The sequence below is a fragment of the Parus major genome, chromosome 6, assembly GCF_001522545.3.
Source record: "Parus major isolate Abel chromosome 6, Parus_major1.1, whole genome shotgun sequence".
Lineage (NCBI taxonomy): Eukaryota > Metazoa > Chordata > Aves > Passeriformes > Paridae > Parus > Parus major.
This window is the reverse complement of record NC_031775.1, coordinates 24,585,074-24,611,228: the sequence shown is the minus strand read 5'-3', so window position 1 is coordinate 24,611,228 and position 26,155 is coordinate 24,585,074. Positions and strand designations below refer to the sequence as shown.

The 26,155-nt window shown below is 37.9% G+C and overlaps 1 protein-coding gene across 2 annotated transcripts; it reads right to left on the bottom strand.

Annotated features, from left to right (window-relative positions):
- Nucleotides 1–550: 550 nt before the first annotated feature.
- SMC3 (structural maintenance of chromosomes 3) lies at nt 551–24,984 on the bottom strand. Of its 2 annotated transcripts, XM_015633518.3 has the most exons (29): nt 24,845–24,984; nt 20,893–20,968; nt 19,706–19,744; nt 18,819–18,886; nt 18,382–18,453; nt 18,117–18,196; nt 17,491–17,569; nt 16,021–16,138; nt 15,276–15,451; nt 14,572–14,652; nt 14,144–14,308; nt 13,865–13,986; nt 13,310–13,523; nt 11,600–11,703; nt 11,284–11,383; nt 10,667–10,827; nt 8,549–8,690; nt 8,096–8,246; nt 6,949–7,101; nt 5,893–6,044; nt 5,524–5,682; nt 4,715–4,822; nt 4,199–4,307; nt 3,446–3,693; nt 3,112–3,324; nt 2,235–2,426; nt 1,895–2,072; nt 1,339–1,445; nt 551–1,033 (listed from the first exon to the last, which is right to left on the bottom strand). In XM_015633518.3, the coding sequence occupies exons 1-29, from the start codon at nt 24,857–24,859 to the stop codon at nt 962–964; spliced, it is 3,654 nt and encodes a 1,217-aa protein (XP_015489004.1). In that variant the 5' UTR covers nt 24,860–24,984; the 3' UTR covers nt 551–961. The 2 variants fall into 2 exon arrangements, with proteins under 2 accessions (XP_015489004.1, XP_033371450.1); XM_033515559.1 differs by lacking the exons at nt 18,382–18,453; nt 18,819–18,886; nt 19,706–19,744; nt 20,893–20,968; nt 24,845–24,984 and having other exon boundaries at nt 18,113–18,190.
- Nucleotides 24,985–26,155: the final 1,171 nt, after the last annotated feature.

The window sequence follows — 26,155 nt, the reverse complement described above, 5'->3', positions numbered from 1 at the left end:
TAACACAAATGGATTCTCTTTTTACAATTGCTTTTCTACCTATGAAATCTGTGATTTGTTCTCCTGGAACACATTAAATCCTTAATGTGTTCCAGGAGAACCCATCAAACTATACCATATCCCATTGCCAAAACCCTGGGCAGCAGGAAAAGATTTCACTGACTGGGGACTATCACTTGGCTCAAGTTGTGCTGAAGTTAGTCTGAAAGGCTGAAGGGATGTAATGGAGGAATTGTTACACAGAACAGTGTGCAGGAAAAAGAAAGGGATGTGATTTGTTTTGACGCAGTTCTAGAGTCTTCTCAGCATTCTCTGATACTTGCCATTTTTCAGTTCAATAACCAGAAAAATAAGGGTTTGGACAAACATAGAATTGGGGCAGTTTTCTTCTGGGACTGGCAATGTGCAGAAGAGGGAAAAAAGAATAGTGGTTTTGGAGAATTGCTTTGTCTCGTATTCTGAAACATGCCACTCCAATATGACTTAAGTGTTTACTCCATCTCAGTGGATTCCTCTTTAAGAAGACAATATAACCCAAAAACTTAATATATACAAGTTACAGCCATAAAACCAACCATTTTAATTGAAGCCATTAAAAAAAAAGCATGTGAGGCAATATAAATGATAAAACTATACTTAAGAAGAAATAGCTAGCACTTTCTGAAAAGCTTTAAAACAGCAACAAACACTTTACAAAAGATTTGAAGGAAGAGAATAAAATTTCCAAACTACAGGTATTGTATAAAGGTAACATTAACAATTATCTTATAAAATACAGCAACAGAGACAAAATGGATACTCAAGCTCATTTGAAACTAAGTCTTCTGGGGTCTTGGTTAAAATGTGTGTTCAAAAACTATTTTAAACAAGGACTAAATACTTCATATTTTAAATGTACAGGTCCCTGGCATAAACATAGCACTATACACATCTTCCAAATAAGCAGTAATTACAAGTTCCTTTAACCATGCGTGGTGTCATCTTCTACAAAGTCTTTGGCCATTTCTGCTGTGATCACATCAATATGACTGACCTGGTGGAACAAAGAAGCATTCAGTTATTACAGTACCTCCTGCAGAATAAGGCAGACATTTCTGAAGGCTTCAGGACACAGCAAAAAGTCTATGATCGATTTATAATTCCCCTGAAAGAATGTGACACAGGACTTCTGAAGGTATTTTAAATTCTCTTTCAAGGTAACTTTTTATAGAAGACTGTGACACAACTAGAAATTTATCAGCTGAAGTGAGTCTGATTCACTCTGAACTTTTGCTAAGTCTCAAATGCACAACTTATTTTAATTATGGTGTTCGACAAGAAGCCTATCATACTACTTACCTTGTTTCTGAATTTTACACCATAGAACTTGTCAGCTGATTCAAGCAGTTCTGGCCTGAAAGTTGTTGTAATAAACTGAGCATGTTCAGCTAGTTCCATAATCATATCTAAAAAAGAAGACAAAAATTCTTTATTAATGTAATATTTTCAATAAAGTGAGAGGAACAAGAATAGCGAACTCTACGCCTTATTCAAAATGAGGTTTTGGTTAACGAAGCAAAAACCTCACAAATCAAGAAAGTATACCAGTTTTATTTCCTACATTATATATATATATGAAAAACAGCGTACGTGCTTTTCCATTAATTTTTAAAATCAAACTAGACTTGAAAACAGGACTGTTTTTCAACACACTTAAGTGCAGTAAGGAGACTTCTTAGAAGCAGTAACAGAATAGAATTTTTACATAAAAACAAGTTCATGAAAACTTCCCCAAATACATAGTGGGCTTCTCAAAAATGTGCTTTTAGGATTAAAAGCTTTATTCTTAAATATCAGGGATGAGAAAAACTATTACTTTCAACCACAATGAAGACTATAAAAGGCAGACAAGTACCTGACACAGCTTTTCTATGCTGGGCATCCAAGGCTTGGTCAATTTCATCAAACAAGTAAAACGGAGCTGGATCACATTTCTGGATGGCAAATATTAGGGCCAGGGCCACTAAAGATTTCTGTCCACCTGAAAGTTGCTGCATTTCTCTCATTTCACCCTGCTTCCCTGTGAATGATACCTAAAAAAATAATGCAACAGCAAGATTATGTCAAAATACTAAACCATAGCATCAGTTGCTATTAAGCAAACATGATCAACCAAGTGCTGCCTTTTAAAAATATAGTTAAAAGAAAACCTAAACAAACATTCCAAAGACTAAAAACCAAATATTTTTCTTTACCCTTATGCCAACTCCAGTGAACTGATCTACAGATGGAACACTGCTCTGAGATCCAGATCCCCTTTCACTCTCGGTGCTGCCTTCACCTTCATCCTGGGACTGACTGCCCTCCACATCTCCTTTCTTCATCACTAATGTGGCCTTGCCACCAGGTACTAACTTTTGGAATACTTCACTGAAATTTTTTGACACCTGAAAAAGAAACAGTCAATAAACCTACTCATTTTTACAGGGTGAAATCAAATGCAAACAACTGTTTTTTGCATGAACACAAAAAGTATATGCTTCAAAGAAGAGATCCAGGTTCTTAAGCAGAAGCGAGAAATGTATGCTGTATAAAGCTTGGCTTCAAAGAAGAACCAAAACAATTATTTTTGTAGTATGAGCATTTTCAAAATTTTTTTCCAAGAATATGGTACAATTAAAACATAGAACTGTAGCAAAAATAAAATTGATTTAGTAACATTCAGTTGAGAAAAAAACCTTTGAAGAGAACAATTCACACATTTTGCAGTTAAGATTCTTTGTTAACATTAGAATTACTTTCACTAAATCTGGAGAAGGGATTTGGTACAGTTCTTTCACAGTTCCCAGAAAGGATTGCACATAGTACATAGGAGCTCACTTGACAGGAGTATTTAAGAAGTTTAAAGCAAAGCTTAAACTTCTTAAAGTTGCATTGGAGTTGGGCACATATTGAACATGGTAGCCTTATTTATTTTTCAGTATTTAAAAAGCCAACAAGCCTCAAGTTACATGACACTGCCTCCTATTAGTATAATTTATTTAGTATCCTCTTCTCATATTGCGGCTACACCATGGGACAACTTGATTGATTTGAGCACCAGGGTCTTTACAATTGTTCCCATTTTGTTACCTGTTTGAAAGTCAGCTGAATAGCCTCGTATTTCCTGAGCTCCAGGACATTCATCAGCTCCATGATGGATTTGTAGCCCCTGTCCAGTTCCTCTTGTCTTTTTATCAATTTTTCCTTCTGCTCTGAGAAATTCACGAACTGATCTAAAGCTTTTTTATTAACGTGACTGTATTTCTTCAGCTCAGTATTGCACTGCTCCAGCTTGCGGAATAACTGTAAAAGGAAAACATTAATACATCAAAGCAACTTGCAATTCGAGCCACATTTGACACTCAAGGTGCAGGTGACACTAATGTTTCAGGTCATAAAACATGAACCCAAGTACACTATTTACCTGCTTTAAACTTAAAGTCTGATACTTTTCAAAAGCCTCCTGTGGAAGTGAACCCAACTCTCGTATTTTCTTCATGCATTCCTCTTTCTTCTTGAGAAGCATGCCTTGCCTGTTTGTCATTTTTTCAAGTTCTTTTGTATCATGGTTAATGGCATCCATATGCTCCTTTTCCATGTTCTTCCAGCGTTCCATGCTCTTCTGAAGTTCTTTAATTCCTGCTTCTGTTTTGTCAATAGAGTTATCCAGATCTACAATATTGAGCAAGAGTACAAAACCCAAAGCTGTAAGTTTTACACGCCTGCATAAGATGAGAAATTATCCAATAAAGTATTTATGAAACCAAAAGATTGACTAAAGATGATCTACTAGGGAAGGTTAAATTTCAGGCAAAAGGCTGACAATCCCTCTCTTTTCTCCATGAGTATACAGCTTAAGAAAATCCCAAACAAATAAATGTACTACAGTCATATTGTTCAAGTCTAGATAGAAAAGCAAAGGAAGTTTCAAGCCATACAGATGTGATAGCCTATTGACAGCAGCTGAGTTTTAAATGGGTTAGACAAAATTCAGAAACAATGCTACATGATCTTGCTTGTAAGGACAGTTGCCTCACAAGTACTACATCCTCAAGATGAAAGCCCATTACCACCAACACAAGTTAATTACATTATGGTCTATTTCTAAATCAAATATAGTACGCGTGAACTTTCAAAACGCTGGAGAGTTTTCTTTCCAAAGCATGATGTTACCAACCATCTGACCGTGCCAGTGTATCCTTCACTCGTTTGTTGATAGCCTCAAGTTCTGATGTTGTGGCAGTAAGAACTGTGCCACCTTCTGTTTCTCGAAGCTCGTTCAGTTCCTATGGGATAAAGAAATGCCACTGAGCTTCAGCACAAATGGGAACATAAGCCAGACAAACAAGCTATCTTCTGCTACTCTACACATAACTTCATATAACTACATATAACTATTATATACATATAGTAGTCAATATTTTCATGAAGTTCTAGAGAATAGTTAGATTTTCAAAAATATCTGTCATTATGATAGTCCTATTGATACGCAGGCCATGTATTCACAGTTGTTTTGGTCAAAACTTACTGTGCTGAAATTCAAATGAACATTTAACTCAGTTTATATATACAGGGAAGCAAATCCCACCACAGATAATGCAGGATAATGAATGAGTATTTATGATTTAATACGTTAGCCCTATAAATAAACCAAACCCAGAATGCAAAAGTACATTTAAAAAAAAATCCTTACTTGTTCCACTTGGTCTAAGCGTTTTCTCAGATTCTCATTGAGATATGTTTCAACTCTTGTGATAATGCCTTCTAATTTAATCCTCTCATTCAAAAGCTGTCTGTTTTCCTGAAGAAAGTAGAAAAGTATATTAGCTGCCTTACCTCACTAGAACTAGTTTTCCCTTGGTATAAAAAAGAAAATTAATACAACAACAACAATAACAACAAGAAATAAATCCTCTTCACACAATTCTGTGTATTAAAATATCACAATTCTCTGGGCTGTTCCTCTAATTTTAACTGACAGAAAAAACAAACGGTGTCTAGTGCAAAACTAGACAGATCAGTGAGATTTTTAATCTCTATTTGTATCTGAACCCAAATCTTAAACTAGAAATGCTTTAGAGAGTATATTTAAGAAGCAGAATTTTTCTAGCAACATGTGTATTAACCAATAGCTTAGTTTTGTCTCACCTATCATGCACTTAAAGGAATTGTCTTCCTTTCTAATACTGTGCATTCTCCCTTCAGATATTATCTATTTGTATGTATTGCTGGCAAGTCAACAGCAAGAGCAAGAAAATTGTGATGATTCCAACACAGAAAGCCTTAATTCTCACACAATCAACTGGCAAAATTCACCCAGTGTTTGAATAAAATTTGCAAATACACTTTGCAAATGAGAGAACTTTAAACACACCAACCTACTACTGATGAAGCACTAATTTAATGACACTATATCCGTAAGTGACTCTTCATACAAACGGACAAAAGTTTATTGCTGAGAAAGTTATCACATTTAATGGCAAGATATTTTAATTTCCTTACCTGCTGTAGTTGTCGAATTTCATCATTTAGAGCATCCACACGTTTCTGATCTTCAAGACTGAGCTGAGACAACAAATCTGTCCCCAGTTCTGCTTTTAATGATTCTCTAGTTGATTCCATAGCATGTAAACTTGCCTCTAGGCTCTGCAAGCTACGTTGCTGTGGGACAGATATTAGAGAGAATCACTCCTCAAAGCAATCTGTAGATTTATATACATTTAACCTGTTCATATCATCATATTTCTGTGACATGTCTCTAGTTATCACTTCCTATTTCATATTAACCAGAAAGGAATGAAAGTTTTTCACTAACATTAATGAAACAATTAAAATAAACTAAGTAACAGCTTTCAATATCCCCATACCAACCTTAGGCATAAATGTCTTTTCAGACTGCTGCCTTTTCTCCTTCAGCATTTTCATCTCTGACAAAATACTGTCTCGAGAGGCTTTGAACTTTCTCTGCTGTGTTTCAATTTGCTGCATTTGGTTCATTAGCTGGTCAATCTCATTATTAATCCATACTGTGGGCTAAGGAAAATTCTGTCCTTGTTTTAAAAACCATTTTATTCCTACTAGTACCTTCATTTTTTCTATCTGACATATTCATCTTTCATCAAAATAGGAAATAAGCCAAAACTCCACCAAATCATAATACTGACAGAGGAAAAATCAAGAATCATCAACAAAAGTAACTTGAGCAGCTTATCAACTTATCAAGTAACTTATCAATACCAGGAACTAAGCCAAATGAAGCTTTCCTTGCTTCTTTCACAATATTCTTTCACAATATTCAGAAGAACACAGGACTACATTTAAAAATGCAGGTCTTACAAAATACGGAACAGATGTCTCTAATACACTGATGCAAGGCAAAAGCAAAGGAGTTCAGTCTGAAGGACAGAATGATGTGGGTGATGTATAAGAAAAATGTATAAACCTCCCTTACCCCTACATTGTAGATACTGGAGCTCAAAAGGACACTGTGCAAAAAGACTGGAAAGACCAAACCATCAAGCAACTCAGAGCTTATTACAACACAATGCTCTCCCACCTCCTCCCCACAGCCTAAGTGGACTGTGTAACACATCAATTCAGGATATGAGTACTAAAAATATAGCCTGAGTCAGGAGAAGCAGTGAAGATTATCACAGATAACAAGAATATCTGGTTATGACAGTTACCACAACAGACTCTAAAAGGAATAGAAAGCCTCATAATTTAGGGTTTAACCTTCCCTACAAGGTTTAAAGATCAATATCAAATACAGTAACACAGAGAACCAGGCTGCACACAAAACAGTCAAAAGAAATGCTACAGATAATATGTAACAAGTCAGTCTCCCGTTTTTTCCATCTCTTACTGTAACCACAAACCAAAAGCTTTGTCATCACACAACCTTCCCCATTAACAACAAAAGGATATTTTCAATGTTTCTACGTAAGTTTTCATTGAGCTTTGCTTCGAGTTCACCAAGTTCTTCTTCTGCTTTTCTAACATCTTTTTGCAATTCAAGCCGAGACTTCCTGGTGTCATAATAACCTCCAGTCAAAGCACCCCGATGGCTGACTTGATCACCTAAGAGCACAACAGAATGAGATATCAACTGCACACTACATTCTTGCCATAAGGTCCAGCACAGTTTCTACAGCACAACTTAGCAGCTTAACCAGAACGTTTTGACTAAGCTACAAAAGCACTGAATGTATCAGCAATCATGTATGTTTACAGTAATTAAGGAAATGTTTATTTCTGTATTCAATTTAAGTGCTATTCCCTTTCTCAAGATCATCACAGACTGCTAGGATCTCCTTCAAGCATTGTCTTACTTTTGTTTGTTTTTAATCAACTTCTAAAATCATGCAGCTTGAAGGAAAAAAACACTTATAATAAGGAAAAAATGCAAATGCCTAGCACTACCAGTTTGAAAAAAAAATCTCAAGTCTTCTATGAGGAAATAAAGAGATGAAGTAGCTAGCAGCATCTGTGGCTTGTTGAGTATACTGATATTGAAAAATTAGTAATTTCCTCCTGAGACACCCTTAGGAATATTTTCTGATTGACTTTAAGACACAAAAAGACTATAATCCTGCAGGGAATCTACCCTCTTTAAAATAGGCAATTAACAAGAGATATAGATTATTTCAGAAAATGTAAGATGTAAACATATCTGCTGCACAGAAGAATTCACGTTGCCTTTTTAAGGAAATAAGACCATTGATTCACACCCTGAACACTGGTTTGAGCTTGGGGAAAACACCATAAATACTCCAGGAAAACAAACGCCTGTTAAATTGGATAAAAAACCTGTGTGAATGCAAACCTAATGTGCTTTGTAATTCTCAGGATGGAGATATATTGCTACTAACATTTAGATCACAAGAAAATTCCACACCTTGTCATGAAATCCTGTATTTTTAAGCACTGTACTTAACCAAGTGCAACCTTGTACATACATCTCAGTAAAGTAAACTATTATTTTAATAATCTTATTTCAACAGCACTGAACAGATCATGTTTAATGAGCCCCATGTTCCCCCCATGTTCCCAGGAAAAAAATTGCAGTATTTACCTTCCAGAGTGATACAATCCATTGTGAAAGCTCTGGCCAGCTGGGTAGACACTTCCATGCTACGACAAATTAAAGTCTTCCCAAAAACATGTTTGAAAGCTTTATCAAATCTTGGATTGTATCTCAGTTTACTGATCATAGGAATAGCATCCTGAAGTGATAGAATTACAATTCAGCAATTAAAATAATTCTTGACTATCAGGTTACAATAAAACTCTACTTACCGGTATGGCCTTTTTATTTGTAAAGTGTAATTAATAAAGAACAGATACCTTGTAGGAAAGTGCTGTTCTATAACATAGTTTTTTTATGTTCAGAAGTATACATTAGAAGTAGTATTTAACCACAAACAAACAGAAAAGCAAGTGGTAGGCAATAAGCAATGTACACAGTTCAAAAATGAGGCTTAGTACTTATGAAGCAGAGGTAGGTTCAAAAGTAATTCTAACTCACATTAGTCTCAGGATAAGCAGTGTCTCTAACATCCAGCTTGTTTAGAGGGAGGAAAGTAACTTCTCCAGGAAGGTTCATTTTGTTAAATTCCATTAGGATCTTTGTACTGACCTCATCAGAATCCACAATGTGATAAAACAACCTGTTTAACAAGCCAAACAAGCAGGCAAAACATTACCATGCTAAAAGGTAAAACATATTTGTATACAGACAGTAATTCACGCACATACCATTAAATAACACGTCACTATAAAGCTGCATTACATTTCCAATTCCATGCCTTAGAAAAGGCAAGTGGATACGTTTTCACTTTGGTTAAAATACAATTAGCCAACAACTTACATTCTACCATCCAGCCAGGAGCAGCTCAGTGTGTGTACAGTGCCACTGTGTCCACACCCCTGTCCTTCCTTTCCATTACACAACATTCAGTCCCCTGTTTCTACATGGATGTCCAGACTTTGCCTCTGCTGCCTCTTTACACCATACATAAAGACCACACCCACCCTCCTCCCTGTGCACCATGAGGACTGGCACCAGAAGGACTGAAATAAGTGATTTTTCCTTTGCAAGTGGAACTATAGCTTGCTTGTTACAGCTTTGTCCAAACTATGGGGATTCAGAGAGAACTGCATAGTGCTTTAAGGGGAGACACCCTTGTTCACACTTACACAAGTTTCAGAAGAGAATGCATTTCCAATCGTAATAGCATCAACATTTCTATGTGACACTTTGCAAGATCATGTCACTTCTGTCCTCTTTCCTGCTCTTACACTACTATCTACACTTCATTAGAACAATAATTTTTATGACTACATGTTGGAATCCAAAATAAAAGCCTCTCTGAGCTCCTCAGAGAGAGAAAATAATTAAAATATATTAAACCATAGATATAGAGTAAAAGTGTAAGTTTTAGTTCTAAGTAAGTAAAAAATATAGCTTAAGTGCCCTGTGTTAGCTAGTGAAAAGCCTTATTACCCAGTTTAAACTTGAGTGATAATACCCTTCACAGATTCAGCTTAGCTATAATGAAAATAGAGTTTGTATTCTTAGGTAAGAACAGATAGGATTATTCACGTAAACAGATAATACCTTATATGTAAAATTTAGGTAAAAAGAACATTTCTTTCGCATGTTAGAATTAAGTTCAAACTGGTGTAGAAAGTATTGTTTTAGAAGGGTGTTTTTAGCTGATTGGACAATTTATGAATTTAATCCCATGTACTGGGGGTGAAAAAAACACATCCGAACAAGAACAGCAGCACCATCATCATCACCAACAGCTTTTGTGGCCCAGGACAACAGAACTCCACACCTTATACCAGAGAGCTGCTGCTCTAAACTCGGGACTTTATGCCAAAAGCTTTTAGCAAAGACTTTAACTCTCTGAATTCTTTGCCTTTGAGACTGATGCCTTTATACAATAAACACCTTTCTAGCAACCATCAACTGCTCATATCTCTTTGAGACCTAGAAATATTTCTGTAATCCCCGTTGAAGCTGCAAGAACTACTCAAGAGTTGGAACAGTGACTGATCACACAGAAAGATTATTTTAGTTAATTTGAAGTTAGATAATACAGCAAGGGGTGGATTGCTCAACAGGCACTTCTTCTAGGAAACATTTTACACAGACTCATTAACACTCAACATCTTTTCAGACAATTTTTAAACAGCAGTTTTTGACAATTTAGAGAATATTCTCAACCATGAGACTTTCTAGTGCAAGTGAAATAATTCTTACGATTATTGAAACATCAGCCTTTCTTACTGTTGAATTCTCCACACTGGAAGGTGCTGTTCATTTTATTCAATATAATTCTGTCTCACCACCAATCCCCCTGGCAAGTGTCAGGAGGGTGGGATTGGGGCCTTTTTTGTTGGTTTTTTTTTTTCTGGTTTTGTTTTAGGTTCTTTTAGACAAAGTCAGGAACAGCTAGGATTAATATTTAAATAGGCAGAAATCTTCTTCATTCCTTCACAAAGGAACAGTTTGATCATGCTATATAGAAGGCACTTGGACAAAATAAGCAAGATATTAAGTTCAAAAGAATAGAATTACAGTAGCAGTCTGCAACAACTAAATTATGATACTGCACTAAATAGCACATAACATTACCTGTTCCCTGCAGTGACTTCAACACAGGTGTAGAATGCTGGTTCACATTCAAAGTTATTCATCACAATTCCATGATAGCCATTTAGAACATGCTGGTTTATGCCTTTTCGACGGAAGTGCTCCAAAACTTTGTTTATGCTGTCTATACCATTCAAAATGGCCTGTTAAGATACAGCTAATTACTGCATTGCAGCTAAAATGTGCAGGCATAACATTCATTCTAGCTTTAACTTTGTGACAGGTGTAACCTTCCTTTTTGCCAAATTCCTGTTAACTAACCTACAGCTCTAAGAGAAGACAGCTAAATAAGAGTCCATCACTTTTCAGTTTTTTGTGTGTTTTATTTTTAATCTAAAAGGGATCAGAGGAAATTTTAAAAATATTTCATTTCTGCCTAGTCTCCTCACATCCACTACCTTGAGCTTACAAAACTCATTTTTAAGTAGTTCTAGAGCTATAAATATTTTAAAAATTCAGCCCAGAATATGATTTGTCCATCTTAATTATGACAGAAAGACCATAATTTAAAAAATAGTTATCATATCCTTCAGATAAAACTGACTTGTCCTTTAAGAATGAGATTTCACAAGGAATTACCAAGAGTGAGATTATCTTACCTTTCCTGTTGCTGCTCTGAGAAGCTGCTGTTTCTTTTCTAGATCCTCCCTCTTTGCAGCAAGAGCTTGTTGTTCTGCATTTTCTTCTCTCCATAGGTAACTACAGAACAAAACCAATAAAATTTTGTAAATGTGAATGCAATCTGAACGTTTTATTATTATTTTCTTAAAGACTGCTAATCTAATAGGAAGGCAAAGTGCAGAAGTTCATACATGGCCATATTTAAAAAACATACCTACATGCCATGTTAACAACTACACAGTTGGGGTCCTTCACATTAATTGAGATTGAGACATATTTCAATTAATTACTAACTTTCTTTCACTCTGTAGTTCATCCTTTTTATTTTTCACTTCATAGTATTTTCTGTCCAATTCTTCAACACGAGCCTTCACTTCATTAAGATCCTGGTCCAGTTTCTAATACAAAGAAAAGAACGGTATGAAACTACAGCTCTCTGTATTTAAAAAAAAATCTTTATTTATTTATTCTTTATACTGAACTACTAAAAATTCAGAAAATTCCTACAAACATTTTAACCACCTTAACAACAAACTAAAAAGCACTAAGAATAAAGACAGCATTGTAAAGAAGCAGTAACAAGGTGTAGGTGCCATACAGATGGCAAGGCAGGCAATGTTCAACTGTGACTCTGGGCATTAAAGTGAAATGGATCCCTGTAAGTCACAGTAAGAACTGGAATCAAAACAGTAACTAACATACATATAACTTCTGTGTAATCATGCTCTGAAATGACATTTGTGGTAAGTACAACTAATCTTGTGTACCACATCAACCTACTATTAGTCAAAAGCCTTAGCCTGCTCTCCAGCAGTACTAGACTTTCAAGACAGCTGCTGTCAACAGTGTGCTGTTTAAGCCAATGCACAGACACCCCCCCCTTTGCTCACTTAACACCTGCCATTTTCAAAGCAGTTCAGGGCTAGCACTCGATAGTGTTTACATATTTATATGTGTACAAGTTCTAAAAACACAGCCAGCTCATTCCAAACTAACCTTGCAAGCTCTCAATCACATTCACCCAAGATGCCTTCTCTTTGAACAAAAACTATACAACTTTTCACCTAAGCATAAATCAACCTTCCTTGAGGAGGAAAAGGAAACCAAGACATGCTTATAGAAAGGAATCAAAATCCACAACAAATTTAACCCCTTCAATTCTACAAAATTACCACTGAGCAGTGTAGTACAATTGCAGTCAGCCAGTGGTAAATGCTACTTTCTTTATTCACTAACTCAGAGAATCGCAACTTTGCTAATGTGGGTCCCAGTCAAGCAGTATTTTAGCAGAACACCATAATCTTTGTACAACTACACTCTCACATAGTGTCAGACTGAACCTCACTTTCAGTAGGTATATTACACAAAGACTAGAAAGAGCATCAGCACTGGCACTATATGTTCTCTCAGTGTAAAGCAGGGTTTTCATGGCTGGACCTCCTATAAGGAGTGCTATCTTTGGATTATTTTGCTGTATTTGCACTGCAAGAGCTGTTTCTGAATGGAAATTAAAATCTAAGTTATGCAGGTAACAGATTAATCTTCCAATATGCCTAGGGATGTAACCTCTGACCAGCTGCAACCATGGTACAAGGGTGCAGTGCCTGCTGCTTCAGTCAAAAAGACCCTGTTGCTTAGGAAAAATGAGCAAAGTGAAAACAACCAACACAGACTTCTTTCTGTAAGAATGTAGCAAACTGTTTTCTATAATATGGCTACGTTTGACATAGACAAGATCAAGGCAGACAGAAACCTCTGCCTGATAACTCAGGCCAAACGCATTGGGGAAAGTACCAGAAGGCAAAGCCAACATAGAGACCAAAGACAGTGAAATGCTAAAAGGGTTTTAAAGTTTATCTGCAGATGTTTTCAATAAGCATTTTTCAAAGACTACATCCAAAAAGTAAGTCACATCTTCCATATAAATAGGCATTGAAGTCTGACTGTCCAAGATTGAGTATTTAACCCTTCTCTCAAAAAGACTGACAATAAGCTGAAACTTACACTGTACTGTTCCAAGTTTTTCTCTTTGTTTGCCTCTGTATCTTCTAAATCCTTGTGTATAGCTGCGATCTGCCGCTTCTTGTCATTGATGGCTTGATCTAATGACTTCAATTCTTTCTTTATCCACTTATCCCTTTCCTCTTTGGAAGTAAACTGGCTCCCTCGACCTTGCTTTGCATAAAGATCTGTTCTCTCTTGTGTAGCCTGTGCAAGTCTGTTTTGAGAAGAGAAAGATATGCTGTATTATAAAGCAATCTTGAATTTATTAAGAAAAAGCATTAAGAATTACTGTTAGAATTTTTAAGAAGTGTCAAATGAGGCTCTAAAATTCGAGCGCCAAATTAGTAACGAAAAGGATCATGTCATAACCAACAAAATCATCCATGAGAAGTGGTGAAGCTTAGAAAATATTTTTGCCAAATACTGTTCCCATCCCAACAATATAGCAGGCTCTTTACAGACCATCTCCAAGTGCATGTAGCTACCCCACTGTGAAGCAACAAGTACAAGGTTTTGTTAACTGCATTGATAAAATTTACATAGAATGCCACAGACCTAGCAATTCCCCTCTCTTCTTTTTCTTTTACGCTGTTAAATTTTGGCTCTGTTTCTGCCAATTCTTTCTGCTTCTCCTCGATTTTCTCAAGCAGTTTTTGTCTCTCTTTAAGCAATCTTTTCTGAAAGTCAAACAAAGCAGTATTTAAAGTTAGTATATAAACTAATCTAACAAACCTTAGAAAATAGTGACAGACTCCAGTCTAAAACCAAAATGTCAGTGTACATGAACACTTCCTCGTGCCAATGACATTTAAAGACTTCACTGGTGTGACGTACCCTTTGCTCACTGTTGCCAGCTAATTCATCCTGTAGATCTTTAGCCTTCAGCTCTAATTTAGTCCTCTGCTTAATCTGCTCCTGTCTTTCAGCACTAAGTTGCTCTTTCTCCTCTTTCATTGCAGAAATCTTTGTCTTCAGTTCTCGAACTTGCCGTTCTATTTCCTACACAAATTTAAGTATGCAGTATCTTAAACACTGAACGAACATTTCACTATTTGTCAAAACTCGGACGATCATTATTCTGTAGATCACAATACAGTAGATGTGTGAAAAACCCCAAGTTTCCAAACAGGATGAAAGCACACAACAGAATTTAATATAGATACCACCAGCCCTCATCCTTTACCTCCCCACCTCCTCCAAAAATTCCCCAAAACCACAAAGGAAAACACACCTCTGGAGAGCCCCTTTAAAAGTATTTTTACCTCCATTTTGTCTCTAGCATCTTGCTGTGCATCTCTCAGCTGCCTCGATTTTTCACCACTTGTCTCTCGTTTAGCAGAAAGCTGTATGGAAATATCACCAATAGCTTAAGTAGCCAGGCTCTGCTTTAGTAGTGGTTCCAAAAAGAAAGTAATTTATTTAGTGAAGAACAGTGATGCTGAGGAGTACATACAGTGCAGGTGGTTCAGTGTAAGTCTGTAGATTGCTGCAGATTAAGCTCTGGGTGGTAGAAGCCACAGGCAAGAGAACTAATGTCCCTTTGCATAACAAAGGGTACCTGTGGCACTCAGAGACACAGCAGGAACCCCCACACTTCTGTTGTGATGGGATAAAAACTCAGTTTCCTTTGCTGAGGTCCCTCCTTGGAGGCACCAGCTTGAGCTCTTCCTTTGTTATTTAGTTATTGTACCAATACTAAATTATTTTAAGGATCAAGACATCTGAGACTGAGGCTATGAGAAACCAGGATTGACTGTGAGTGTGGTGCAGGGACTCGAGCACCTGCGCTGGAAAGGGGTTTCAGTCCTAGCTCAGGTGGTGTGATTCTGACTGACAGAATGGCTCCTGGATGGCTGGACAGGAAAGTTTCTTTAACACTGTCAGGATTCTATTATGGATCACAAGGACATGGTAGCAAAAACAAACCAACAGCTCATTACATTTTGTACTAGCCAAGATATTTTACCTCATCAAGCTTAGCTCGGGTTTCATTAAGTTCCTGATTATAAATGGTGTATTCTAATGCTCTCCTCATTTTATCCCATTTCTGGTACTGTGCCAGCTCTTCTTTCTCTTCCTCTAAAGTATGCAGTCGCTCCTCAATGTATTTCAACAACTCGTTGATCTTCTCTCGCTTGCCCTCTTTAAAAAACATGACAAGATTGAAATTCACTTAAACACTGTTATATAATTCCCCATCTTTACAGCCACTGAATCTATGCCAGTGATTCACAACTTGTCAACATACATGTAAAATGTATGAAATGTAAGAACACTCCATGTCCAGAAGTTCTCCAAAAAAACATCCTAACAGCAGAACTGTTGATACTTATGATGTAAGGCAACACAGGCATGTACTCTCTTGGCTCACGCACAGATACAGATACTTAATACAGACTGTACAACATGAACTTCAGTGTTTGCACAGCAGTAGGGATCTTGATTTCTGGATCACTGCCAGCTGACATCATTCATATGTTTTGACCAGTAAATTTATCTGTATTAGCTAAACTAAAAGGTTTTATTACTAAAAGCACACAGAAAACTCTATTAAACTTTTTGAGATATTGGAAATTCAAGGAAGAAAGATGACAAGCTCTCCACTGTTTAACATAACACAAATAACATTATCTCGCTTTACTAAAAAAGCCTGAAGTTTTAGAGTTACTTGAATTATTGTGATATAAAGCATTAATTTCTTAAAGTTTTACCTGTTTCTTTCATTAGTGAAATACTCTCCTCTTTACGTTCATCGTACACTCTGGTACCAGCTACTTCTCTCAGCAACTTCAGTCTTTGAGAGTCAGGAGCAGTGGCCATCTGGTTGATCTGAAAATTCAAGATCTATGATTTCAATAACTTGCTCTGGATGTATGGCTAACCACAACAGAGCAAAGATTCCACTCTTTTGCTCTGCCTGCTTTCCTGAGAATTTTGGCAGGAAGATTCAGATACATAGCATGCACCACACCGGGGTTTTTTTGAGAGAATTTACTTCAGGACAGCAAGTATTCTGCTAACAATGAAGTTTGTTGCTTTTCAAATGTTACCATTTGTTGCTAAAACTCAGGATACCAGTATTATGTACCCTGAAAAAATCATAAACCACTCAAAATTATCTTTAGAGAAACTCAAGCTTGGGCTTTTAAGTCCTGGTTCTAAATCAAATAGATTAAATGCCTCCATAAAACCACACTAAAATGCAGGGGTTATAAATCTTGGAATAATTCACATCATGAAGCACTCATTAATATGACATTAAATCAGTCAAACAATTACACCCAACATAAAACTCACTTCCTTTCAATAGAATTTCAGTGGCTACATGCTTTTCTAAGAAGGTAACTGTTTCTAATTTGTCTTCTATTAAAACCAGTATGTGTATTCTGGCTGTTAAGTAGCATGCACCAATCTATGAGTGACTTCCCAGCTCAAGCTGTTTCTTTCAAATACACACATTCAACTGTATATGAAAATTTATCCTGATACACATCTGGCAGTCTGTACTATGGGTTAGCATTCCTGACATCAAATGCTCCTCCAGTCTTCTCCTCCTGCATTCCTATCCGAGTATGTCGTCCAGTCACCTTTGGAGGTGACAGTTCCCAGTCTTCTTGATGATCCAGCCATTACAAGTAGTATGGGCTGTCTGCAGATATGGGTGTCCTTAGAAAGCTCTAGAGAGCTTCTTGGGTCTTGAAGACCAGTTAAGACAGCCCATGCCATGAGCCCTTTTCCTGATGTGTGTTCACTTTTGGTACTTCTGCATTTTCCATTCATTCTCCATTGACAGTATTTTCAACCTCTTAAAATTCTCTACTATTACTTTGCTGCCTCATCTATAGGCCCAGAAATCTTTGAATTTACACTGAAATAGTCACAGGAATCAAGTTTGCTTTGTATTTAAATATATGGAAAAAAAACTGATTGTAAAGATTACCATGATAAAAACCTTCTGCTAAATATCAACCTTTATAGACATTAATTTTTTTTTTCTTAAAATCAACAAACTACTAAAACAGTAATACCTGCAAAGAAGCATCTACATACAAGAACTATTGCAAACTGAGGTAGATTTAGGCTCTGGTTTACTTCTGAAATAATTGAACTAAGTTTGGCATCCAGGAAACATGATACCCTTGTGACAGTGATTCCTTCTACTTTGTGAAAGAGAATCTTACCTTCCCCTGTTTGACAATATAGTAGGGATTACTGCGAGAAAATCCAGCACTTTCAAGAAGATTCATGACATCATTTTTCCTGAAATGTTATTATGAATTCATTAAAAACTTAACAGTAAAAGTGAGAGCTGTAAAAATGCAGTAAAGTATCTCATCTATACACCACATAATAGAATCACTGTGTGCAATGTATGCTCTGTTTGAACAAGCTTCTTTATTTGAAAATGGCTAATTCTAAAATGAAATGAGAGAACAGAAATGGAAAATATAGAATTGGAAAGAGATTAAGAAATAAGCCTCACAAAGCACAGAGGAGGAAAATACAGGCAAACATATCACAAGGAAGGATATAAAACCACTGAGAGTGTGGTAACTCCTCTATTTCAAAAAAAACCTCAAAGAAATACTATGCAAGCAGTTAAAAACCACATCAATGGATGGATTAAACTGCAAATTCAAAGTCTGCTGTCTATTGCACAAGGACTGATGTTCTAGCTGTCATACTGACACTCAGTATTACACAACAGAAATAAAATGTCATGTATGGGATGCAAGTGTTGGGCTTGCTTACAGAGTTTTACAGAAATACTACTGTTCTCATTCAGATAAGGAAAAGAAGTACCTACGTCACCATTTTCTTGTCTAAGAAATACTGGTCCTTCTTGGCTCCAATGACTCTGCGAAGTGAGACTTCTTCTTTATCAATCTTCAGAAAACAAAACGCAGTAAATACACATATCTACTGCAAGCAGCTGTAACTAATCCAGAATGTTTATGGCACATTTTACCAGAAATGACTCAAAAGCAGGTACCTTCTGAAGCCTTCCATAAGACTGAAATCACTTGAGTCTGAAATTATAAGCTATGTCCAAAGCAGTTCACTGAACTTACCGGTAACCTGTTGTCGGAATTGTCAAATATAATCTCCACAAATGCTGAAATAACACGAGGACCTGTACCTTCCTAAAAGAAAAGATGTTTTGGTTAGACAGCTGCCACCTTAGAAAACGTTTTGAACTCATTCTCTTCCTCTATTCCCTGACCCCACTTACCCTTTCCTTTCAAGGACTAGAGATGCAAGAGCATCTACATAAGATCCAGCACACACATTTTTATTTCTGATAATCTTGGCTATAAATTCACTGGTGTGCATTATTAACATAATGTACTACTGTGTAATAAATTCCCTTTTGACAATGGAAACAAATAAAGTTACATTCAAAATAATTGGCTTAAAATATCCACAGCCCAGCAATTTATCATTTCTGTTTGACCATTCAAATGCATTAGCTTATTCTTTAGTTTTGTTACTATACACCTTCACTTACATGCAACAAAGCCAGTCTTTGCTCTGGGCGAAGATGACTAAACTCATCACTGAGGACAAACTGAATTGCTGTAATAAAATAGTAAAGAAACAGAAAATTTATTGTTTCCTTCAGGGAGATATGAAACAGTTTCATTAAGTGAAAACACACTGGTTTACTGTTGTAATACAATCGTGCTGTTGCTAAAATCTTACAGTATTTCTTCATTAAAAACCTTAATCTGATGGATCTTTATCACTCAACCTGCTGTACACAGCAGGATTTATCTGAAGAAGTCATTGTTGCCAGATTACTGGTTCACTGCATAATCATTAACAATGCTGAACAATTAGGGATTCATGAGCTTCCTTCTATATATATACAGCACACAGGCTAGGCTAAAAATATTGCTAGAATTCTTAGCATTAGACAATTTATAAACACAACTTCACAAAGTCTACTAACACCTGTAATTAGCAACTTTGCTCCTCCAATAATGCTCCCACCCCACAAAATCCCCCTCCTAACCTTATAATAAAAGGATGTCTAAGCTCTGTCAAACTGCTATTTAGTAGAATTTAGCCACTAAGGACATCAAAAACAACTGCAAATATCAGAAATATCTTTCACGGAGGACAACTTTGAGAATTGAGTTTCCTCCTGTAAATATTTTTGCTAGCTGAAAGTCTTAGAAGGTCCTTAGAAAGAGAAGCTGAATTCTAGGGAAAAACCTAGACTAAGTATTAAACAAGTGCATTGAGATCTGCCTTTCATCAGTGTCAAGTAATTTCCAATCTGCCACTCCTTATTGAGAAGGATCATTTGTTAAACCAAGTTCTAGCAAAAACAAGCAAAGAAACCTGGTATTTTCAGCATCCCTTGGCTTAAATTAATAATTCAATGCTTACCATAAAAAAAGTTGCTTTTTCCAGATCCATTTCTTCCCACTGAAAATTAAAACACGAAGTATGATATAAGTTACAGTTGACATAGATTAACAGTGCAATGTACCTTAAATGCTACACAAAAATACTAAAGACCAGAACCCAAATATAACATAGCCAAATGAAATCTCAAGGGAATTAGGTGAACTTGGTAGATGGATCACTTAGTCACTGAGTACAAGACAGTAGCCCTTTGCCCACTCAAACACATTGCCTTGACTTCCACACTTCAAAACTATTCCACAATGAGAATAATACTTCAAACAATCCAATTTACTGCCATCTTTTTGGTTCTTACACAGATATTCTGATGGATAAGAACAGTAAACCAAAGTCAAATTCTGCTACTGGGGATTACTATGAAGTCTTATAAAAAAAGCAAAAAACTCTTAATGAAAGAGATTTTTAGTGTATTTCCTGTGGAAATAACATTACTAAGCAAGACATCTATTCATGTCATATGCATGGGTTTTTTTCCTAGAGTTAAATCTTGGCTACTAAGATTTTATGCCCAAAATTCACTGTTTGCTATTGGGTCAGCAATCTCAAAAGCTGCTGCACAAACACTAGAATTAATGCAAACAAAAAGCAGGGTCGGGTATCCATAGGCAGAAATAAAAGAAGTATGAGAATGGTGGACAAAAACATGCTATTAAAATAGGAATTATTCATGAAACTGCACTTTTGACAGTCTACAGTCCAGAAATTCCTTCCTTTAAAACTGCAAGAAAGACGATCTTCTTTCTCTGCAGGAGTTTATAATTGCTGGCATTCTTATTTATAAAAATGATGACACATGCACAGACAAAAAAAAAAAACAAATTCTCTGCTGCTGTTCCTGCAAGGAACACCCTTTAAAGGAGGTCTGGCTGATACAGAGATGTGAACCTAGGAAGGAGCGCATGAACCTCACTCAGTTTCTGAGGAATCAGCTCCTGTCCCAACATAATAGAGCCTTAATAGTTGTCTGCTGTAATTGGAACACACCCTGTGGTACATTACAGACAACTGTACAGAAGTTTCTAAAATATCAAATATAATCATTAAATATAACCAGAATATTAAAAACTATAAAGGAGACTAACATGAATATAATTTGAAATAAAAGTGCAATCTTTAACTAGTGATTAAAGGCAAGTATCAGGACTTACCAATGACATTGTGTTTGGAGCTGAATGGGTCCACAATGGTTTGGTCCCTGTAGCTTCGAAAGCCCTGAATGATTACCTGGTGAGAACAGGGAGTTATTTTAACAAAGTTCTTTCTGTTCTTGAACAGATTTTCTAGTATAAGGTTTGACAGAATATTAAATCAATTATAAGTTAATTTGCCTGCCCTTCCTGCACACAAATCACACACTCAACTTTCCATCTCAAGATCAGAAGCTTGCATAAAACTTGCCCCCCACCTAAGCATCAATTTAGGGACAGATTTCTCCCCTGGCAAGAGATGCTGTGCAGGCCAAAGCATGGCAAGCAAGAGACTTCCAAGAGGCTTTCTGTAACAAACTAGACAAAAACATGTATTTGCCTAAAGTATCATATACAGGAAAGAAAACTCAGTATAACAAGCACTTATATTTAATTTTTATCATGCAATCTACTTACAGCATGAGAATTTTATTAGCAAATTCTCCAAGAGGTGCAATTGCAGGCTGCAAAAACTGTACTAGACTGTCTATTACCCGTGCATTAGTCTCATTTTACTGTTCAATCTAAACAGAAACATAAATAGCAAGCTTTTCACAGCCCAACAAGACAAATAAAAATGTACACAAATAATTTCAAGAGCTATGCAGCAAACAGTCATCTGGAAGCAGCACATCAAACTTTAACTATTTCATTTCAGCAGCATCTTGAGGTTTGCCAGGCCTAGCAATACAAAACGTACAGAGTCACAATATTCTAAAACTTCATCTTTGCACAGCAACAAAACTGATCCAACTTCTAGCACCAAGCAACCTGTTCCATACATCAAAGCTGTGCTGAAAGCACAGCAGCTTTGCTCTGCTCAGTACGACACCAGAAAGACAGCAGCCACCTGAAGGTTTGACATCTGCAGATCTTTCAGCAAGAATACTTGAAACAGGACTACAGTTACCATTTAATAGCTCTGTTTTTTGCCAAGCTCTTCCCCAACAGAAACAGGATACAGTTAAAAGAGTGGCAGTTTTTCACTGTGATAGCTACAATAAACTAAAAATTACCTCTTAAGAAGACACAAAACCAGCTTGCAAGATACTTCTCAATATTATTACTGCTGAAGATTAATATATGAAATTACTCAGATTTTTTGTTTATAAGGTCTATGGTCCCATCATCTTTGTCTATTTCTCTGAACATGTCATTCCTTCTCTCACACCTTCAAGTGTTAAAGTAGTCCATATTCCAGAAAATGAGCATAATACTTTTTATTCAAGAAGCACATACAAAACTTCAGCAAAAAGCCTAGAAGTAGTACTGCAGACGTTTAAGCAAATCTTTCCTCACTATTACAAAAGCCTCTATTAAGTGTACACCCCAGCACTTCAAGAAACAACTACCTGCAGAATTGCATTCATATTCTGTCATATGCTGGTAGCATTAAACAGTAAGGAAAAAAAGTCCTGCCCAAAAAAAGTACTGAAGAAAATACTGGGAGAAGAAAATGCCCCTGTTCATGTCAAGTGTGATCTTCAGTCTTTCTCCCATTATGTGACAGGCCATTATTAAGTACTGCTGTGGAAAACTCCTCTTATCACCTGTTTGTACTAATGGACGAATTCCATCTCAGTAATATTAAATGAAAATGCTGTGTCAGACAGCAAATCAAACACTGGAATTTATAAAAATCAAAATTAAATAAAACTTTAAGGCATTAACTAACTTTTAGTCAGAATTCAAGAAAGCCCTTCTCTTCCCAGGCACTATGGCTTTCTTGTCAAATTCTGTTTGTAAAATTATTTCATTACTGGAATCTGAAGCTAAGAATACAGGTAGGAAGCAAATTACTAATCCTTGGCCAACAAACATCAGATAGAAGCAGAGGCTATTTTGTAAAAGGAATAGTGTTCCAATACAGCTTCCTTCAATACTCTGCCTACCTAAATCTCTTCTGAACTACAACTGACTGTGCTCCCTCTCCTTAAGCCAGACAGTTTTCTTTAACTACCTGCACTGTATTCAGATCAACTGCACGGGAAGCAATCAAGGATTACAGAATTTAATAAACCAAACTACAGAAAACAAGTTTAAGACAATGTATGGACTGAAGACTTCCCAGGCACTGTGAACACAAACACCTGACCTCCCCTAAAAAAACCAGACTGCCTCATCTGCTAGATGGAGACTTTTGCAGCAAGCTCAGTGTCAGCAGCTTTCAAAAGAAAAGCAGGAACAGAATATCTTACTCAGGGCTTGCCACTTACTCTAGGCCACAGCAACTATGTTCATTCACTTTGATTTAACGTGTTTAATAAAAAATATTTTTTAAAACCCGAACATTTTGAGACAGTGCTACTTCCAAACTCACTACATTTCAAGGGGAAGGAGAGAAACTAAAGAAGTTGGTCTCTACTACTTTTCATTTTTTCACATAATACATAAAGAACATCGGAATTGGAATAATTAATTTACTTGATTCTTGTCAGAACCTGAAAGTCTCTACAGAATGATAAAACCAACCAATTATTATTTCTTGAATATTGCTATAGAAGCACAAACTTTTACCACCCACACACAGGCATCACTGGACTGTGATACAGGCAGGCTCTGAACGCCATCATCTTCTCCCCAGAGCTTTTCTCTAGATGGTTTATCACTTCATCCATCCTACATACTCTGAAATCTCATGACTTCTTCATTGCCTTGTATTGACTCTGATTAAGACTTAAACATTCTTAATATTCAAACTCCAGGAATAACTTTTGGAAAGCAACAAAACAGGGGATACTAACGGAATCAAATCAACTCTCATTCTTTTAATTCTCACATCCACACATTGTTACACTTTCTTCTATAGCTCCTGTAATAGTATTGGTTACTGACCAGCCAAATTTCCTTCTTTTTGTTTTCTTCAAAATGAATCGTTTCCCCTGTTCTGAGTTAATTTGGACTTATTCCATGTATCTCCACTACTGTTTGCTTTTGAGCAATTCAAATCTGGAGAACAAAAACTCTTATTCAGTCTTTAAAGCAATGTGCCCACCTATTATGATTAAGAGTGATTTACAAAAGCACGATGAAAAGGCTTTTGAAACACTGCCCAGTCAGCCAAACAGTAGATGAAAACCTGTTATCTATGTAGAACATGCACTTTCAAAGTTAATAAAGTATTCTTCTTAAGAAAGACACCCGCAGTGTCAGAAAGGTCAATTTTGAGTCCACCAGAAAATGAGAATCCCGGTAGGCTTTGTATGAACACACATACACATATGCAGCAACACGAAAGCAGTAATAAATAACTGCTGCTAAAGCAGCTGCAGGGAAACTGCAGAAGTAATATTATGACCTCAAGAACTGTTTGAAAAAGGTGAACACCAGGATCTTTTTAACTGAGCACCAGCCGAAGATCGTTTGGCAAGGGTGAAGCATTAACAGGTGAAATGGTACATGGCCGGGGGCCTAAGACAGCACCCCAAAGCAGAGACCCCACAACTTGAACAGCTGAAATATGCCTCTGACAGCTGAACAGAGCCCTTTGTTTGGGAACGAGCCTTCCGCAGCCGGGACACCGGGGCTGGCGTACAAAGGAGCCCAGCGAAAGTCTCGGGTCCATGAAAGAGAGCCCCCAGCGCCACTTCACACCTGCAATGAATGAAAGGGGAGCAGAGGAGAGAGAGCGCCGCCAGCCCAACCGGCGGTAGGACCTGACCCATGGCCGGGCCAGGGGCGGCCCCCTCAGCCCAGACCTCGATCCGCCCCCCGGGACAGGAAAGATTGAAGCAAAGGCCTCCGAGCCCGCCGGAAAGCCCGCGGACCGCCTGCTGCGGGCCGGGCAGACGGGAAAGTACAAAGTGCAGAGCCCCGAGCCCCCAGCCCCGGGGCGAGGCGGGCTGCGCCAACCCCCTCGGCCAGGCCCAGGCCGCACCACACACTGCGGGCGGCGCAAATCCCGCCGGCTCACCTGCTTGATGTACATGTTTGCCGAGGATGGGGTAGGCCCGCCACGCTGTCGTTCAGCCCGCTCTCGCCGTTTCTCTCCGGTCCGAGCGCTCGGCTTGACCGCGGGTCTCCGCCACCGCTTCCCGCCCCCTCAGCCGCCCCCCGCTTCCCGCACAGGGCCCGCTTACCCCTCACGCAAACAAAATGGCGGCGGATCCTCCCCATCCTGTCCTGGCTCGAACCATCTACCTCCACTTGGAGGGAGAACTGCGGAGTAGAGAGAACGCGCTCCTGTACCGCCGAAGACGCGACACCACGTGGAACAGCGGGAATTTTCTTTTTCCAATCTTCTAAAGCGTCTCGGTGGTCTCGTGGAAGGCGCTGTTTAGCGGGGAAGGCAGGCCACTCTGCCTCCCGGGCGCCGAGGTCCCCCGGAGACTTGGGAGAAGTGGTTTCTCCCGTCGAGGGGCGGATTGGGCGCCAAAGGCAAGTTGAGGCGAGCGGAGAGAGAGGCGGCGCGCGCCTCTAGGCGGCGCTGTCGGGGACGCCCTGAGGGGCCGCTTGCGCGGGAGGTCAAATAGAGGCTTGGTCTGAAGGCTTCTCTTCAAGGATCTAAAAATAATTTTTAAAAATAAGAATGATAATTAAAAATAGGCATCAGCAGCCTTAGGGCCTGCACTGACGCGTCCCTTTCCCCAGCGCACCCGCTCCCTCAGCCACCTCCTCCTGGCTGTGTTGGGCTGGGAGCCAAGCTCCGCATCCACAGGGAAAAGGTTTGGGAGAAGCCGAAGAGTTGCCCAGGGCGAGCTGGGCAAACAGCGATAGTGCGAAACATTCTCAGGAAAACAGCTTGGCTGGCGTCCGTTCCCTCTCCTTTACCTCGCAGAGCCACTATCCAGCTCCCCGGAGGAGCTGTCAAACACACAAAAATAAGAAAAATGGTGGGAGAGAAATACTAATTTTCACCTAGTCTCTTCTACTTAGAGTGATTTCAGGTGTTGTGACAACAGTCGGGGTGTGACATCTCAGAGAAAATGCAATTTTCAATTTAACAGTGCTCCTTCAAAACTACATCTGTAGCCAGCACTTCTAGTCAGGGGGTAGAATTCCTCCGCTGAGCCTCTTAGCACTAATAAAAACGATTTGAACAGAAAGGTCTAGTTTCTACCTCTCCTAAGATAATAGATGGACGAATTACTTCTCTTTCCTAATGGGAGAATTTCCCCAGTACCAGACATTCTCAAGTGCCTTGTAATTAAATGGTTTTACTAACAACCCTTCAAGAAGCTATTGTAACAGATTTTACCAGCACCTATAAAGAAATGGTACATTG

Bases quoted from the DNA above. Each gene is read 5' to 3' on its own strand.
- SMC3 (XM_015633518.3), bottom strand. The intron at 17,570-18,116 runs GTAGGTACTTCT...ATAACATTTCAG, and splicing joins TTAGACAAGAAAATGGTGAC to GAAAAATGATGTCATGAATC. The intron at 3,325-3,445 runs GTAAATAGTGTA...TTCCTTTTACAG, and splicing joins AGACTTTAAGTTTAAAGCAG to TTATTCCGCAAGCTGGAGCA.